This window comes from Triticum urartu, chromosome 2A (genome assembly GCF_056163025.1).
Source record: "Triticum urartu cultivar PI428250 chromosome 2A, HENAU_Tu73, whole genome shotgun sequence".
Classification (NCBI taxonomy): domain Eukaryota; kingdom Viridiplantae; phylum Streptophyta; class Magnoliopsida; order Poales; family Poaceae; genus Triticum; species Triticum urartu.
Genome location: NC_141874.1, coordinates 646,885,575 through 646,904,682, shown reverse-complemented (window position 1 = coordinate 646,904,682; position 19,108 = coordinate 646,885,575). Strand labels below are relative to the sequence as shown.

General features: G+C 46.0%; 2 protein-coding genes and 1 pseudogene across 3 annotated transcripts; 1 reads left to right on the top strand and 2 right to left on the bottom strand.

The window, feature by feature from the left end:
• Positions 1-9,110: 9,110 nt before the first annotated feature.
• On the bottom strand, positions 9,111-10,246 carry LOC125539389 (actin-depolymerizing factor 6). The gene is made up of 3 exons (XM_048702831.2): positions 10,088-10,246; positions 9,690-9,955; positions 9,111-9,594 (listed from the first exon to the last, which is right to left on the bottom strand). The coding sequence occupies exons 1-3, from the start codon at positions 10,088-10,090 to the stop codon at positions 9,444-9,446; spliced, it is 420 nt and encodes a 139-aa protein (XP_048558788.2). The 5' UTR covers positions 10,091-10,246; the 3' UTR covers positions 9,111-9,443.
• A 396-nt stretch (positions 10,247-10,642) lies between these two features.
• Positions 10,643-13,478, bottom strand: LOC125539387 (VASCULAR-RELATED NAC-DOMAIN 6). Of its 2 annotated transcripts, XM_048702829.2 has the most exons (5): positions 13,029-13,475; positions 12,330-12,468; positions 12,154-12,245; positions 11,546-11,639; positions 10,643-10,986 (listed from the first exon to the last, which is right to left on the bottom strand). In XM_048702829.2, the coding sequence occupies exons 1-5, from the start codon at positions 13,320-13,322 to the stop codon at positions 10,793-10,795; spliced, it is 813 nt and encodes a 270-aa protein (XP_048558786.1). In that variant the 5' UTR covers positions 13,323-13,475; the 3' UTR covers positions 10,643-10,792. The 2 variants fall into 2 exon arrangements, with proteins under 2 accessions (XP_048558786.1, XP_048558785.1); XM_048702828.2 differs by having other exon boundaries at positions 12,154-12,468; positions 13,029-13,478.
• A 581-nt stretch (positions 13,479-14,059) lies between these two features.
• Positions 14,060-16,185, top strand: LOC147986393 (uncharacterized; annotated as a pseudogene).
• The last annotated feature ends 2,923 nt before the right edge of the window (positions 16,186-19,108 follow it).

The window sequence follows — 19,108 nt, the reverse complement described above, 5'->3', positions numbered from 1 at the left end:
TCTCATCAAAACGAATGATCCAACTCCGAGATGCTTGCACCAGCCCATAAATCGAGCGTTGGAGCTTGCACACCTTCTCAGCATTCTTAGGATCGACAAAACCTTCCGGCTGCATCATATATAATTCTTCCTTAAGGAAACCATTAAGGAAAGCCGTTTTGATGTCCATTTTCCATATCTCATAATCATAGAATGCGGCAACTGCTAACATGATTCGGACGGACTTCAGCTTCGCTACGGGTGAGAAATTCTCATCGTAGTCAACCCCTTGAACTTGTCGATAACCCTTAGCGACAAGCCGAGCTTTATGGATGGTCACATTACCATCCGCGTCTGTCTTCTTCTTAAAGATCCATTTATTTTCTATGGCTCGCCAATCAACGGGCAAGTCAGTCAAAGTCCATACTTCGTTTTCATACATGGATCATATCTCGGATTTCATGGCTTCCAGCCATTTGTCGGAATCCGGGCCCGCCATCGCTTCTTCATAGTTCGAAGGTTCACCGTTGTCTAACAACATGATTTCCAAGACAGGGTTGTCGTACCACTCTGGTGGGGAACGTGTCCTTGTGGAACTTGATCTGAAGTTTCATGATCATCATCATTAACTTCCTCTCTAGTCGGTGCAGGCACCTCAGGAACATTTTCTTGAGCTGCGCCACTTACCGGTTCAAGAGGTAATACTTCATCAAGTTCTACTTTCCTCCCACTTATTTCTTTCGAGAGAAACTCTTTCTCTAGAAAGGACCCATTCTTGGCAACAAAGATCTTGCCTTCGGATCTGAGGTAGAAGGTGTACCCAACAGTTTCTTTAGGGTATCCTATGAAGACGCATTTTTCCGACTTGGGTTCGAGCTTTTCAGGTTGAAGTTTCTTGACATAAGCATCGCATCCCCAAACTTTTAGAAACGACAGCTTAGGTTTCTTCCCAAACCATAATTCATACGGTGTCGTCTCAACGGATTTCGACAGAGCCCTATTTAAAGTGAATGCGGCAGTCTCTAAAGCATAGCCCCAAAATGACAGCGGTAAATCGGTAAGGGACATCATAGATCGCACCATATCCAATAGAGTGCGATTACGACGTTCGGACACACCATTACGCTGAGGTGTTCCAGGCGGCGTGAGCTGTGAAACTATTCCACATTTTCTTAAGTGTGTGCCAAATTCGTGACTCAAGTATTCTCCCCCACGATCTGATCACAAGAACTTGATTTTCTTGTCACATTCATTCTCAACCTCACTCTGAAATTCCTTGAACTTTTCAAAGGTCTCAGACTTGTGTTTCATTAAGTAGACATACCCATATCTACTCAAGTCATCAGTGAGGGTGAGAACATAACGATAGCCACCGCGAGCCTCAACACTCATTGGACCGCACACATTAGTATGTATGATTTCCAATAAGTTGGTTGCTCGCTCCATTGTTCCTGAGAACGGAGTCTTGGTCATTTTACCCATGAGGCATGGTTCGCACGTGTCAAATGATTCGTAATCAAGAGACTCTAAAAGTCCATCTGCATGGAGCTTCTTCATGCGTTTGACACCTATGTGACCAAGGCGGCAGTGCCACAAGTATGTGGGACTATCATTATCAACCTTACATCTTTTGGTATTCACACTATGAATATGTGTAGCATTACGCTCGAGATTCATTAAGAATAAACCATTCACCATCGGATCATGACCATAAAACATATCTCTCATATAAATAGAACAACCATTATTCTCGGATTTAAATGAGTAGCCATCTCGAATTAAACGAGATCCTGATACAATGTTCATGCTCAAAGATGGCACTAAATAACAATTATTGAGGTTTAAAACTAATCTCGTAGGTAAATGTAGAGGCAGCGTGCCGACGGCGATCACATAGACCTTGGAACCATTCCTGACGCGCATCGTCACCTCGTCCTTCGCCAGTCTCCGCTTATTCCGCAGCTCCTGCTTTGAGTTACAAATGTGAGCAACCGCACCGGTATCAAATACCTAGGAGCTGCTACGAGTACTGGTAAGGTACACATCAATTACTTGTATATCACATATACCTTTAGTGTTGCCGGCCTTCTTGTCCGCTAAGTATTTGGGGTAGTTCCGCTTCCAGTGACCACTTTCCTTGCAATAAAAACACTCAGTTTCGGGCTTGGGTCCATTCTTTGGCTTCTTCCCGGCAGCTTGCTTACCGGGTGTGGCAACTCCCTTGCCGTCCTTCTTTAAGTTCTTCTTACCCTTGCCTTTCTTGAACTTAGTGGTTTTATTCACCATCAACACTTGATGTTCCTTTTTGATTTCCACCTCTGCTGATTTCAGCATTGAATATACCTCAGGAATGGTCTTTTCCATCCCCTGCATATTGAAGTTCATCACAAAGCTCTTGTAGCTTGGTGGAAGCGACTGAAGGATTCTGTCAATGACCACGTCATCCGGGAGATTAACTCCCAGCTGAGTCAAGCGGTTATGCAACCCAGACATTTTGAGTATGTGCTCACTGACAGAACTATTTTCCTCCATCTTACAGCTGAAGAACTTGTCGGAGACTTCATATCTCTCGACCCGGGCATGAGCTTGAAAACCCATTTTCAGCTCTTCGAACATCTCATATGCTCCGTGTCTCTCAAAACGCTTTTGGAGCCCCGGTTCTAAGCTGTAAAGCATGCCGCACTGAACGAGGGAGTAATCATCGGCACGTGACTGCCAAGCGTTCATAACGTCTTGGTTCTCTGGGACAGGTGCGTCACCTAGCGGTGCTTCTAGGACATAATCTTTCTTGGCAGCTATGAGGATGATCCTCAGGTTCCGGACCCAGTCCATATAGTTGTTGTCATCGTCTTTCAGCTTGGTTTTCTCTAGGAACGCGTTGAAGTTGAGGACAACGTGGGCCATTTGATCTACAAGACATATTGTAAATATTTTAGACTAAGTTCATGATAATTAAGTTCATCTAATCAAATTACTCATTGAACTCCCACTCAAATAGACATCCCTCCAGTCATATAAGTGAAACATGATTCGAGTTAACTAGGCCGTGTCCGATCATCACGTGAGACGGAATAGCCAACATCGGTGAACATCTTCATGTTGATCGTATCTTCTATACGACTCATGCTCGACCTTTCGGTCTTCCGTGTTCCGAGGCCATGTCTGTACATGCTAGGCTCGTCAAGTCAACCTAAGTGTATTGCGTGTGTAAATCTGGCTTACACCCGTTGTATTCAAACGTTAGAATCTATCACACCCGATCATCACGTGGTGCTTCGAAACAACGAACCTTCGCAACGGTGCACAGTTAGGGGGAACACTTTCTTGAAATTATTGCGAGGGATCATCTTATTTAAGCTACCGTCGTTCTAAGCAAATAAGATGTAAAACATGATAAACATCACATGCAATCAAATAGTGACATGATATGGCCAATATCATTTGCTCCTTTTGATCTCCATCTTCGAGGCTCCATGATCACCGTTGTCACCGGCATGACACCATGATCTCCATCATCATGATCTCCATCATCGTGTCTTCTTGAAGTTGTCTCGTCATCTATTACTTCTACTATGGCTAACGCTTTAGCAATAAAGTAAAGTAATTACATGACGTTTATGTTGACACGTAGGTCATAAATAAATAAAGACAACTTCTATGGCTCCTGCCGGTTGTCATACTCATCGACATGCAAGTCGTGATTCCTATTACAAGAACATGATCATCTCATACATCACATATATCATTCATCACATCCTTTGGCCATATCACATCACAAAACACTTGCTGCAAAAACAAGTTAGACGTCCTCTAATTGTTGTTGCAAGTTTTTACGTGGCTGCTATAGGTTTCTAGCAAGAACGTTTCTTACCTACGCCAAAACCACAACGTGAATTGCCAATTTATATTTACCCTTCATAAGGACCCTGTTCATCGAATCCGATCCGAGTAAAGTGGGAGAGACAGACACCCGCCAGCCACCTTATGCAACTAGTGCATGTCAGTCGATGGAACCAGTCTCACGTAAGCGTACGTGTAAGGTCGGTCCAGGCCGCTTCATCCCACGATGCCGCCGAATCAAGATAAGACTAGTAATGGCAAGCAAATTGACAATATCGACGCCCACAACTGCTTTGTGTTCTACTCGTGCATAGTAACTACGCATAGACCTAGCTCATGATGCCACTGTTGGGGAACGTAGCAGAATTTTAAAATTTTCTACGCATCACCAAGATCAATCTATGGAGTCATCTAGCAACGAGGGAGATAGGAGTGCATCTACATACCCTTGTAGATCGCGTGCGGAAGCATTCAAGAGAACGGGGTTGATGGAGTCGTACTCGACGTGATTCAAATCACCAATGACCTAGTGCCGAACGGACGGCACCTCCGCGTTCAACACACGTACGGTTAGGAAGACGTCTCCTCCTTCTTGATCCAGTAAGGGGGAAGGAGAGGTTGATGAAGATCCAGCAGCATGGTGGCGTGGTGGTGGATGCAGCAGGATCCCGGCAGGGCTTCACCAAGCGCAAGCGGGGAGGAGAGGTGTTACGGAGGGAGAGGGAGGCGCCAAGAGCAAGGGGTGCGGCTGCCCTTCCTCCCCCCCCCCTTTATACAGGGGCCTTGGGGGGGCGCCGGTCCTAGGGAGACGGATCTCCAAGGGGGCGGCGGCCAAGGGTGGCTTCCCCCCCAAGCCAAGTGGGGGGCGCCCCCACCCCTAGGGTTTTCCAACCCTAGGCGTAGGACAGGCCCAAGGGGGGCGCGTCAGCCCACTAGGGGCTGGTTCCCCACCTAATTCAGCCCATGGGGCCCTCCGGGATAGGTGGCCCCACCCGGTGGACCCCCGGGACCCTTCCGGTGGTCCCGGTACAATACAGGTAACCCCCGAAACCTTCCCGATGGCCAAAACTAGACTTCCCATATATAAATCTTTACCTCCGGACCATTCCGGAACTCCTCTGATGTCCGGGATCTCATCCGGGACCCCGAACAACTTTCGGGTTACTGCATACTAATATCTCTACAACCCTAGCGTCACCGAACCTTAAGTGTGTAGACCCTATGGGTTCGGGAGACATGCAGACATGACCGAGACGCCTCTCCGGTCAATAACCAACAGCGGGATCTGGATACCCATGTTGGCTCCCACATGCTCCACGATGATCTCATCGGATGAACCACGATGTCGAGGATTCAATCAATCCGTATACAATTCCCTTTGTCAATTGGTACGTTACTTGCCCGAGACTCGATCGTCGGTATCCCAATACCTAGTTCAATCTCGTTACCGGCAAGTCACTTTACTCGTGCCGTAATGCATGATCCCGTGATCAACCACTTGGTCACATTGAGCTCATTATGATGATGCATTACCGAGTGGGCCCAGAGATACCTCTCCGTCATACAGAGTGACAAATCTCAGTCTCGATTCGTGCCAACCCAACAGACACTTTCGGAGATACCTATAATGTACCTTTATAGTCACCCAGTTACGTTGTGACGTTAGGCACACCCAAGGCACTCCTACGGTATCCGGGAGTTGCACAATCTCATGGTCTAAGGAAATGATACTTGACATTCAGAAAAGCTACAGCAAACGAACTACACGATCTTTGAGCTAAGTTTAGGATTGGGTCTTGTCCATCACATCATTCTCCTAATGATGTGATCCCGTTATCAATGACATCCAATGTCCATAGTCAGAAAACCATGACTATCCTTTGATCAACGAGCTAGTCAACTAGAGGCTCACTAGGGATGTGTTGTGGTCTATGTATTCACACATGTATTACGATTTCCGGATAACACAATTATAGCATGAACAATAGACAATTATCATGAACAAAGAAATATAATAATAACCATTTTATTATTGCCTCTAGGGCATATTTCCAACATCTTGGGCGGTTTTTGTTTCTTTTTAGAGGAGTGTGATTTAGATTTCCGCGAGGACGCTGTGAAGTCACAAAACATGGACCCAGGTCTTACGTCATCCAATCCAACCTCGGTAACCTCACCAACCAAGTGGGATATAAGCGAACCATCATATTTGGCATCTGCTTCATCCTCCTCCTCGGTTTCAAGGTTAGGTATGGAGGCATTACACTTCGGAGAAACCTTTAATCGGTCAATCTCCATATGTTTAAGCACCCCAACCGATAAATTAATTTCATTATCATTCTTTCCGATAGAGCATCCAACATTCTTTAAGCTAGAAGAAATACGTGAATCTGAAAAGAAAGAAAAGATTTTGCGGATAAATTACCTGGAACGGTGTCCAAATTACGTGCAGCCTGACGTCGCATTGCCTTGTCCATAGCATGTTCATCGGTCGGAGAAGAACCATCAACAGAGACGGAGTGACGGTTACTACGCCGAAGGGGGGAGCTTCCCTTAGACATAAGAGCCACCGGTGTCGTCGCGCGATCCGTCGACAATGATGAAGCAGTAGCAAACATGGTAGGTGTTGAAGACGAAGTCGGTGCAGAGAGACGAACACATGGCTCCATCTGTGTAGCATCGTGAGACGGCTTGGAAGACTGCAGACCAGCCTATGTGGGTGGGCAGACCACAGCAACAGCCGGCTGCTGAACCGGCACGTCCATTCACTGGCGGAGATCTGTAGCCTCATGCATATCAGCTGGACATATAGATGAGTCGACGGTCTCCGCTAGGCCAGCAGCTGGTGGACCAAACTCCCCATTAATCTGATGCATGGCAGTGACTCGGCTGGGAAGGTCCAGGCCTGCGTGTGCATTGCCATGGTCAGCAATGCTTGCGTCCAATTTATCTGCATGCATCGCATCAATGGATAGAATGGTACTTGTACGTGACTCTTCCATGGTGCTCATGGGTTTGTGCGAGCAAACTCTCTGTGCATCCGAAAAACGAACATCTGTGTTCATTGGGACGGTCCCACTCCCATCAGACTGAGATTCAGACAAAGCTGCACCTGAGACTCCAGAATTTTTTGCCTTTTTATTCGCATCACGATCAGGCAAGTCATCCTCGCGGTTAGCCCCATGGTCGGGTCCATCATCATGGTGTTCCCAAATACGAGGGATAAAATCATCATCAGGCTTGAAATCATCGTCCTCGAGAACAAACCGGAAGTCATAACCATTTAATTTGATATACACCCCAGCCGACACTGAGGCACTCCCTGCATTATCCTCTTTCTTGAATATATTTAGATTCAGGACAGCCACCTGAATACGCATGATGCCACGACGTCGTAAGCAAATCAAGTCAACATCTTGTGTTGCACCGATGACGGATCCCACTGCCCACAAACCAAGAAAGTGGCGAAGTGGCGGTGGAACTCCAGTGACATGTACCCAAACTGGCTTCAGCGGATTATATGCAGGCTTGACATCATTTTATGATTACCATTCACTAATAGCAATCATGACATTGTGAGACTTGACTTTGAACTCGAAAGCAGACACTCGACGCAAAACCTCCATAGATGGAAAGGCAACCAAGAAGGCATCATCACCATGAGGAACGGCCTCCCACTTCCATAAAGTTTGAACCGAGGCGATTTTAGCAATCTCAGCCTCCACAACAGATGTCCTAGTTGCCCCCTTTAACCGCCCGCAGATGCTCAATCAATCTTTCTTAAGTTACTCATGAGTTCCCCGATCCCAAATTTGTTGATGCATTTAAACATACTCATCAAACATGGCGGGATTCTGATCTGGAAGTTGGATAGGATCACCCATGCTTCCAAATTCCAGACCTCCGACAACATCTTCACTCTCATCCTCCACAATCATGTTGTGCATAATCATGCAAAATGTCATCACCTCCCATAGGGTCTTTGGATCTAATTGTTTAGGAGGTCCACAAACAACTGCAAAATGGGTTTGGAGCAGTCCAAATGCCCCACCACATCTTTTCTAGCTCCTTGTCTTTGGGCAAAGATAGCTCTTTTCTGACCAACTGGATCGAATATGGTCTTGACAAAGGTAGCCCACAAAGGATAGATACCCTCAATCAGATAGTAGCCCATGTTGTACTAATGCCCATTGACAATATAGGTGCAAGGAGAAGCTTGCCCTTTAGTCAACCTAACAAACAATGGAGACCGATGCGGCACATTAATATCACTGTAAGATTTGGACATGCCAAAAAAGGCATGCTAGATTCAGAGGTTATGTGATGCAAATCCTTTAAGAATGATAATGGGCTTCTTAACATGGCTCTGATATCGCCCTTGTAGAGCTTTTGGGTAGTTCTACCATCTCAAATGCATGCAATCAAGAGATCTGAGCAAACCTGGCCACTCTCTTGCTTCGGACATTGCCAAGAGCTTTTCGGTGTCTGTGACAATTGGTTAGAACATGCTCTTCCACATGCTCCGCGTCTGTAAGGATTGCCTGCATCATCGTCATTTTATCTGCACAATCCTCCAAATCGGATGGCTCAACGTAGTGCTCGTGCATGTACTTCATGTACGAACCCATTGCTTCAAAGAAGGGACAAAAAAATTAGCACGGGCATTTCACCAAGCATTTGTCGGGCGTGGTGACCCCCGTAGGGGCGGATGGTACTTGCACGACGGTCGGACGAGAGGTGTGGACCGGCTGCGTAGGAAAACGGTTTGGCGAGCGGGTGGAGTGGCCGAGGTCGCGGAGGTCCGGGAAGGCCTTGGCGAGTGGCCGAGGTGGTAGAGCGGCAACGACGGCTGGGAGGGAAGGGGATGCATAGAAATATGAAGGGATGAAGATGCGGGTCCTGATGGGGTTTTGGGTGGGCCAGGGGAGTCGGAGTCCTACGCGGCGGCTGTCCATACTCCCACAAACTCCCCACCCCCATCCCCCCAATTTGCTTCTGGTTTGCGAGAAAACAGACAAGTGGACTGGTCCATGGACCGATGCGGACGGCGTTGGATGACAAACTGCATCCGAACAAAACAATGTCATCTGGATGTTTGCAGGCGATTTAAGGATCTGCTTTGAAGATGCCCTTACATTGTAAGTTAAATTTCTTCGTATAACGTTTCACTCTCGCATCCATAACTTTGGATTCTTTTTCAAATCACTAGCAGAAGACAAACGCGTCTAAACTTTTGGATAGTGCGAGCATCAGGGCTCCTTTCGGAACGAGCACATAAGGAGACCAGGAGCAAAACACACCACAATGTTTGTCTTTTCGTGAATAAGTGCCGTGCGGCCCGTGTGGAGCGAGTCGCTTACACAACGAGAACGGACAAATTTACGTAGTACGCACCTCAGCAACAAGGGGGGAAATAAGATCGGGCATGCCGTCTAAAATCTTGGAAACGGGAAAGACAACGAGAGAGACCATCTATGTCTAGTTTACAAGGAGGGGGAGGCTCCGACACCGACGACGGAGGGGAAACGGCATACGATGGTACGGGGGCGCAGGTACGTAGGGCGTGATGTAGATCCAGCTGCTGGCCTTGGAGCCTGGTTGGAGCGATGCGATGAGAAATTTGTTCAGAGGGCTCTGGCCTTGACGATGTCCAACGTCATCTCGCTGGGTTCGGTGGCCTGCAGCTCCACCTGGTAGCCGTCCAGCTCCCTCTTGAACCTGTCCTTGGAGCTCGCGTACAGCATCTTGCTCCTCACCCTGGACGTGTCCGGGGACCTGCATGCATGCATGCAGCCACAGGCACAGATCGTTCACTAGCTACGTGCTCACGCGTGAGAGACCATGCATGCATGGATGGATGGGTCACGTACCAGGAGATGAAGAAGATCTTGCTCTTCTGGCAGTTCTCGTCGGTGACGAAGTCGAAGTCGAAGACGGCGTAGCGGCACTCGTCGGCGGGGATGGTGGCGGTGAAGTCGGCGTAGGTCTCGCCCGGCTGCCCCACCCGGTCCACCACCACCTGCTGCGTCTGCTCGTTGATCTTGAACGTGATGAACCGGAAGCTCCGCTTCGCCTTGAGCTCCTGGAACTTGAGCTTGCACTCGTCGCTCACGGCCATGCCCGACGCCGAGTTCGCCTTGCATTGCAATCACACAAACAACAACAACAACGAGAGCAACCTCATTATCAACCAATCAACCAACCAGAAGGATCGAACCGAACCGTCATCGACCCAAAGCCGCCGCTGGCGTCTCGCGCGCGCGCTCACCATGGCTGACGATGGGCTTTCTCTTCTTTCCACGGACGGAGCGCCGGACGCGACGACGGTGGCGTCAGGCGGCGGGCGAGGTTCTCAAGGCCCGGAGGAGAGGAGGCGCCGGGCGAAATATAGGGGAACCTGGGGCTCGCATCGCATGCATGCATGGTGCCATGCCGCCGTTTTAGGAGGAAGAAGAGGGGCGGTTGACCAAGCACGTCCCCTCCTTGGCGCGTTCGCGACAGCCATGGGCGATCCACAGGCGCTGCCTCCACACCACCCATCCGTCGCTCTGACCTGTAACCAAGCTCCATCCCTGCCTGATTCGCAAAAAAAAAAAAAAAAAAAAAAAAAAAAAAGAGGCTCCATCCCTGCCCACGACAGCACAGCAGCATTTTTTTTTACTTTTTTTGCTCGGGACTTGCTGCACCAACTGCGATTTGGACGAATCGATGACAAACCAACAATACAGCCAGACACAGGCACATCGCCCGCTCGTAGAACCCCATGAATTATATCACAAATTCTGTGTAACCACAGCTTAATGAGGACAGATGGACGATCAGATATTTCAAATTATATGGCATTTCTCCAACGTCGCAGTGTAGACAGATACATTCTCATTGCATTGTAAGTTACAAGGCTGGGATTCCTCCAAAAAGAATTGTCCAGGAAGATGACCATTCTCGACATACGCTACAAAAATGGCGGCATTGTTTAACCAAAGAATTTTACAACTTTTGGAGCCTGTTTTCCTTTTGACTTTGAGCTGGCATTCTTCTCGCCACTGCTAGGTTGCTTTGCTTTTGTTTTGGTGGTTTTTACCTCTTCTTCATCAATGAAATCATCTTCAAGATCATCTCCACCATGCAGAGTATGGTCTTCCTGGTAATCTCCCTCCATATTCATACCTAAAATAAGAACGACGACAAATAAACAAGTAAACACAGATTCCTGTAATGAACTGCACACAACTACCAGCAGAAATTCAGTTGCACCAGCTAACTAACAACAAGTTCTCAACATATATAAATACATTAGATTTTGTCTAGAGTAAGATACTGGCGCCTGTACAGTTAGTCATTACTCAACCTTACTAAGGACTGAAAAGGGAACATGTTCAGCTATCCAAAGCCTCTGCATCACAATACAACACCGCGGCCTACAAATATATCTCTGTTGTTGGCAAAGCTAACTATGTTATACAACAACACAAACAAATCTTCAGAAACAAAATAGTTGTATAACCTGAAATCATAAGTTTAGCCAGCATGCTTATATACAAGAATTATTGTCCAGATGTTTTTTTCGGTGTGAAACTTTAAATGATGGCAACAGGTAATTCAAATATATATAGACCAACTGCAACACACTTCACATTCCAGTGGACACTCAAAATGTTGCGAATGCATGCATGGTTGTGATATTGCAAAGGTTGGTTTGTCAAGGAAGAAGTTCCAGTTTGTTTACCATCATCCACCGAGGATTCGAAGTACTGTTGCCTTTTGTTCGGGCAATGCCTCGCCAAGTGTGTAACTTCACCACATATCTTACAGCAACCACCCTAACATTAATATATAGAGTTAAAATCCATGTACAAATAGGCAGAGACTGAATAAACTAAACGTAATCAAGGTAGAAGGTGTTAACAGCAACAAAAGTAACAACAGAAAGTCAAAGTTATAAACAAGCCTGGCTCCACCAACAAACTGGTTTTGTACCTCAGGACTCGTACAGAAAAACCTAAAAACGTTGAAACAGGTACTTATCGTTTATCAAGAGGTGGTTATACCTCTCAAAGATCATATATCCATTTGTTTGCATGATGCGTCACTATCCCAAAGGAAAAAAAAACAGTGAATATTCTTTGGGTTCCTCAAGACACAAGCAATTCAAACATCATAACTAGTAAGTAGGTAACTATGGCTAGCCAAAATCATTTTTTGCCAGCATGACATGTTTGTATGCATGAACCCGTAAATACAAAATGAAACTATATGTCCTTCAATTTCAATGCCTTATATTGGTAGTAGTAGTGTCATGATTCATGAGAGGGGACAGGGAATCCTGTGGAATACCTTGGGATAAATGCCGTGTGTATTTTCTGGGCAATCCTTGCTCAAATGTCCCTGCTGTTTGCAGACAAAACAGCTCGCAAAGTTTGTACCGCCTGCAGACATGTAGAATAGTGTTAACCACATGAAGAAATTGCATCTTCTGTAATCTAAGCATAACATGAATGGATGAAGAGTACCATTTTCAATGGGCTTCGGGCACTTGGAAAGGGAATGCCCAGATTCACCACAGTTATAGCAGAATTTCTTCAAATCCCCATCACCTTTGTCAGGGCAGTTCTTCATACTATGCCCTCGCTCCCTGCAGAGCAAGCAGATCTGAAAATAACAGAAAAATAATACAATTGTTAAGAGATAGTGAAACGGAAACCTTGCATATGGTGAAATCAGACATTAAACCAACTAATGTAATGGATCATGAGTTCACGATGAAACATAATTTAGCATATCAAACATTTTTCAGCAATACCATGCATTCATATGACTGCAAGGAACTGCCAGCTCGTCATATAATCACTGATGAATGTTTGTTCCCAAAGTTAAGTGTTGAATGTTGTTTGACTTGTGAGTTTCTATGGTAGTCATAAATACTCGCTAACACAAAGCAAGCGCAATCCTAGCCCGCCTAGTGACAATCTCACCAAGCAAAGGCAGGCTAAAGCAAAATCAACATCACTTCTGTCGCTGTATTTCTACTACAGCCACCAACTAACACTAATCTGCTATAAAGCCAGTCCACAGGACAGGACAGCTACATCATCCAATGCTCTTGGGTCCATGGAATCTACAGCAAGTAGCAATTCATAGCATGCCGAACAACATTATCACCACAAGCTTCTACGAAGAGCAATTTTAGCCGTGCAATGGTGGGCTGGTACCTTGTTCTTGTCCCAATAGGACTTCTCGGGGCAGTTCTTGGCCGCGTGGTCGGTGCCCTTGCAGATGAAGCACTGTTCCCCGGGCCGCATCCCGGGAACCCGCAGCGGGTGCTTCGACCTCCCCGCTCCTCCTACTCCGCCGCCGGCTCCGGCCTTCTTCACCTTCTTGAACATGCTCTTCTTGCTCTTCTTCTTCTTGGTGCCGTCGGCCGGAGGGGCGGGCGCGGGCGGACAGAGGCCGGGATTCGCCTCGCGGAAGCGCTTGCGCGCCTCCCGCTGACGCTTGTTCGGCATCGCTTGCTACGGCCGCCCCACTCTCTCGCGCTTCTCTTTGCGGCGGCGGTGGCGGTGGCGGCGGCGGAGGGGAAGGGGGAGGAAGAGGGGCGTGGGAGGGAGAAAGGACGACTGCCTCGGGTGGCAAGGGGTTTGTTCTGAGTGCTTCAAGATTCGTGTTCACGCGGAGATGGGTTCTGAACTTCTCATGCACTACTGGACCAGTATTGGTGTTTCCAGCCACTGAAAAAAGAAACACCGTTATTTCTGTAGGGAAATCAACTAGGTAACTACACTACACAAGGTGATGTGAAAAAAAGAACGCCCTGCGGCGATTAGAATAGCGATCTAGGTTTTGACCGCCGCCGCCGGCGGCGGCGGCCATTGATCCTGTGTTACAGGTCATGGGCATCTTCATGCAATTACTTTGATGATCTGACGAGAGAAGGAGACGTGATGCTTTCATGCATGGATGTGTTGCTCCCGGCTGATGCGTTCATGCAGTGTTCCTAGCTACAGCCTAGACGCTGCTGATAATGCGTTGCTCCCGGCTGTTTCAAAGGATTTGACGGCTGCGTTGTTCACGTCCCAGCGCTCGCTCTGCGGTGCTGGTTTTTTGTCCCGGCACGGCTCCACTCAAGGTGCTGTGATCGGTTTATGGTTCTTACTTCGTTAACTACTATTTGTCCCTCCGCATCGCAACTGCGGCAGGTTTCTTAGAACAGTTTGTCTGATTTGTTTTGAAGGAACTAAACGTAATGAGGATATTAAGTTGGAATTGCCGAGGGCTTGGGAACGCCCCGGCAGTGCGTGCTTTGCTGGATGTCCAGCGAAGATATGACCCCGAGGTGATGTTTTTGTCGGAGACACATCTTGACAGTTATCCGGCTGAGTGTCTACGTCGAAGGCTCAAGATGGACCAGAAGTTTGTTTGTCCCAGTGATGGAAGGAGAGGAGGTTTACTGCTGTTATGGAAAAATAATGTTAAAGTTCAAAGATTAGCTTTAGACTCTATGTTCATTGATGTAAGAATTGAAGAAAGTAATAACGTCAGTTGGCGCTTGACTGGGATGTACGGTGAGTTTAGATGGGAAAATAAACATATGACGTGGAGTCGTATGTGACAGTTGCATCGCAGCAACAGCTTACCGTGGCTGCTGATCGGTGATCTGAATGAGATCCAATATCTACATGAGAAAGAGGGTGGAAATCCAAGACCAATCTAGTACATGCAGGCTTTTCAAGAGGCAATAGATGACTGTGAATTGCATGACATGGGGTATATTGGTGATCCCTTCACATGGCATAGAGGCAGGATACGTGAAAGACTAGACAGGGGACTAACCAATGATGGCCGGTCGGTCTTGTTCCCTGATGCAGCCTTACAAAATTTGGAATATAATCACTCTGATCATCAGCCCCTATGTGTGGATACAGAGTATTTTTCTCACAATCAGATGGGAGGAAATAATGCACAGGTCAAGCGTTTTGAGGCAAGATGGTTGCGGGAAGAAAGCTTTAATGATACTGTTCCTGATGCTTGGACAAATGTAGGTGCTGATCCTAATGCTACAAGTATTTATGAGAAGCTCAATAAAATGCATGCAATATTCCACGATTGGGACCAGCGTGTCCTTAAGAAACCAAAAAAAAAGGTTGCGCAAGGCCCAACGTGAGCTTGAGAGAGTCATGGCTGGTCCTATGAACAATGATAGTGACGTAAAGAGAAGGGAATTGGCTGAATTGATTGAGTACTTGCTTGAGTTGGAGGAGATTCAAACAAGACAGAGGTCACGGGCGACCTGGCTTACGAGCGGCGACCGTAACACAACATTTTTTCAGGCCTTTGCCTCAGCAAGGAGGAAAAGGAACTACGTCAAAAAACTGAAAGATGAAGCAGGGAACTGGCTTGAAGATATGCCGGAATTAAACACTCACATTCAGAATTATTTTACTCACCTGTTTACTTCAGAGGTGCAGCATACAAATCCAAATCTTTTACAAAAGGTTCAACGCAAAGTAACTGAGCAGATGAATGATTTCTTGATGGCACCATTCTCAGCGGATGATGTTAAAAAAGCAGTGTTTAGCATTGGGGATTTAAAGGCTCCGGGGCCTGACGGACTACATGCAATATTTTTTAAGAAATATTGGCATATCCTAGGAGATGAGATCACTCATGAGGTGCTATTTGCTATTAATTCAAGACAGGTTCCGAATGAATGGAATGACACAACTATTATCATGATACCCAAGATTGACAGTCCAGAACTGGTAACTCAATTCTGTCCCATAAGCTTGTGTAATGTTCTTTATAAAATCATCTCTAAAATGCTCGCACTTCGGTTGAAAAATATATTGTCTGAGATTATCTCCCCTACCCAAAGTGCATTTGTTCCTGGAAGGATGATCACGGATAATATCCTTATAGCTTATGAATGTGTGCACAAAATAAAGAACAAGAGGGCTGGTCAGACTGGACTATGTGCGGTTAAATTGGACATGCACAAGGCATATGACAGCGTGGAATGGTCCTTTTTGCATGATATGATGGTGAAGTTGGGTTTTCATGAACAATGGATTGAAATGATAATGGCTTGTGTTTGCTCTGTTAGATACAAAATAAGGTTTAACTCTCAGGAGACGGATGTTTTCATCCCGACTAGGGGTATTAGGCAGAGGGATCCACTCTCCCCTTACCTTTTTCTTCTTTGTGCAGAAGGTCTTTCTAGTTTATTGCAGTTTGAAGAAGAAGCTGGTGGCATAGAGGGAATTAGAGTGTGTAGAAATGCACCATCAGTATCACACCTTTTATTCGCTGATGATTCTCTGATTCTCATGAAAGCAGATGTTTTAAATGCAGCTTCCTTACATCATGTTCTAGATGCCTACTGTGAAAGCTCGGGACAATTGGTGAGTTTGGCTAAATCTAGTATTTTTTTTAGTCCTAATACACCTGCAACTTCTAGGACTGAAATATGCCAGGAGTTACACATTGATACTGAGGCATTATCAGATAAGTATCTTGGGCTGCCAGCTATGGTGGGTGCAGATAGGAGTGACTGTTTCAGGCATTTTTATGACAGAATAAAAGAAAAACTGAAGGGATGGATGGAGAAACAGTTGTCTACTGGAGGGAAAGAGATATTACTTAAATATGTAGCCCAAGCCATCCCAGTCTTTGCGATGTCTGTTTTCAGCCTGTCCAAGGGCCTATGCAAGGAGATAATTGATTTGATAGCACAATTTTGGTGGGGGGATGATGAGGAACACAAAAGAATGCACTGGTATACATGGTGGAAGCTTTGTTACCCAAAAAGTGAGGGGGGGTATGGGGTTCAGAGATCTCTATTCTTTTAATCTTGCCATGCTCTCAAAGCAAGTTTGGCGGTTGATCACTAACCCGGATTCCTTGTGTGCAAGAGTATTGAAAGCAAAATACTTCCCTAATGAAAGTTTATTACAATCTACCCTGAAGAGTGGTGCTTAGTTTACGTGGCAGAGCATTATGAAAGGTCTTGAAACATTTAAGTTGGGGTATATCTGGAGGGTTGGTACCGGTGAGAACATTAACATCTGGAGCGACCCCTGGATACCGTCTAGTCCGGACAGGGGAGTTTTATCAAATCGGGGGCAAACACTGATATCACGAGTTCATGATCTAATTGACCCTATGACTGGTTTTTGGGACGAGGATCTGATCAGATCTATATTCATATCGGTTGATGTAGACAGGATCTTGCAAATTCCCCTCAACTATGGGGCTTTCGAGGACTTTATCGCATGGCACCCGGATCATAAAGGGTTTTTCTCTGTGAAATCAGCATACAAAGTACAATGGATACGATCTTTCCAGGTACATGCAACGGTGATGGCGCGACCTGGAGGCTCAAGAACTCCAGCAGTGTGGAGTACACTATGGAAACAAAAGGTCCCACGTAAAATTCAAATTTTTTGTTGGCGTGCTCTACATGGTATTATTCCGCTAAAGTCCATACTCACGAACCGTCATATTGGAACTAATGGGGCATGTCCTATATGTTATCAAGATGCGGAAGATGTCCGCCACCTACTGTTTGATTGTTGCAATGCCAAGCACCTCTGGGAACGCCTAGGCATAGCGGGAATGATTGAGGAAGCAAAGTTGATCGATCGCTCAGGGCCAGTTATATTGGAACATCTACTCCTTGCACCAGATTTACCCTTGTCACTAAAACCGAATATTACTGTCAAACAAGCTCTTATGGTGGGCAGCTGGTACTTATGGTGGATAAGACGTGAACTCACTCATGATGGTAGACCACCACATCCCACGCGGTGGCATATGTCCGTCCTGGCAATTGCTAGTAATTATCATGAAGCTAATCGCAAACAAAATGATAATAGAGAGATGAAGTGGACGAAACCAGACCTCATGTTCATAAAGGTAAATGTTGATGCGGCCTATTTTGCAGATGAAAGTGCAGGAGCTTCGGCAGCTGTAATTAGAGATGATAAATGGAACTTTTTAGCAGCACAATGCAAATATATACCTCATGTTGCAGATGCAATGATGGCTGAAGCAACGGCGATGCGTGATGGTCTTGTGTTTGCAAACTCCCTTGGGTTTCCTCGTGTGGAGGCAGAATCAGATTCCTTAAACGTCATAAACTTTTGTGATGGCCAATCTAGATGGTGGGATGCTGCAACAGCAATTTTCGCGGAATGTGTGGATGTTTCTTCTTTAATAGGGAAGGTTATCTTCAAGCATTGTTTTCGTTTTTCCAATCAAGCGGCGCATGTGCTAGCTAACTTTTCTTATTGTAATAAGACCTCTTTAAACTGGACAGACGAGCCCCCGGGTTGTCTGATCTCTTCACTTGTGGACGATGTAATGCCTATGTTAAATCAATAAAGCTAGCCATGATGGCCTTCCCTAAAAAAAAGTAACTACACTGCATGTATACAAACTTGATCCGTGGTGTAGTTTAGTCCATATAAAATTGTAAAATACTCCCTCTGTAAAGAAATATAAGAGCGTTTAGATCACTAAAATAATGATCTAAATGATCATATATTTCTTTCCTAAAATCTTAAAAGTGCACGCGCACTCGTTGGAGAGAACGAGCGGCCGTTCTGTCACTCGCATGCATACATGCATGTATTGTCTGCTAGTGCATGTGACTACTAGTATTAAATGCGGTCAGACTTGTCACATGTGACGAAAAACAGATCCACGTCTATTTATTTCGGGTTTTTTAAATTTTTAAAAAGTCATATCTTTCAAACCATGCGTCGGAATTTAGATCCGTCTTCACTGTTGGATTTCTCGTGACGAGATCTTTGAAACTAGATCCCACATGAGTATGTTTCGACGAATTTTTTTCGATGCCAACTTTCGTGCTATATAGTGCAACTAGTCTACTATTCTGACCAACTACCTAGTAGTCGTTGTGTAACCCTCCTCCCTACTCGTGGATGCATAGTTTTTCACTGTTGGCACACCCTACCCCCACCTCCTCTGCAAGGGATATGTGCAACTTAGTCTATTGTTCAAGCCAATTGCCTATTAGTCAATGTGCAACTCCCTACGCTCTCTATTTGTGGACCTGTATTTTCAATTGGCGGGACCAACAAACAGAGTTGCACATAGTCTGCTAGGTAGTTAGCCACGGGCAATATACAAAGTTGCACATCAGTTGAATGATAAAAAGTTGCATATAAACAGAGTGCTAAAGTTGCAAAATTCACTAGGGGGTGGTTTGGGCCGTGTGCTAGCAGGAAAACTACACATCCATGGGGTACAAGAGAAAGTTGCAAATCACAGT

Coding starts and splice junctions, on each gene's coding strand:
- LOC125539389 (XM_048702831.2), bottom strand. Junction 9,595..9,689: donor AAGATCTTCTTCATCTCCTG/GTACGTGACCCA, acceptor GCATGCATGCAG/GTCCCCGGACACGTCCAGGG.
- LOC125539387 (XM_048702828.2), bottom strand. CDS start 13,322: ATGCCGAACAAGCGTCAGCGGGAGGCGCGCAAGCGCTTCCGCGAGGCG. Junction 11,640..12,153: donor CACACGGCATTTATCCCAAG/GTATTCCACAGG, acceptor TATTAATGTTAG/GGTGGTTGCTGTAAGATATG. Junction 10,987..11,545: donor CGAATCCTCGGTGGATGATG/GTAAACAAACTG, acceptor TTCTTATTTTAG/GTATGAATATGGAGGGAGAT.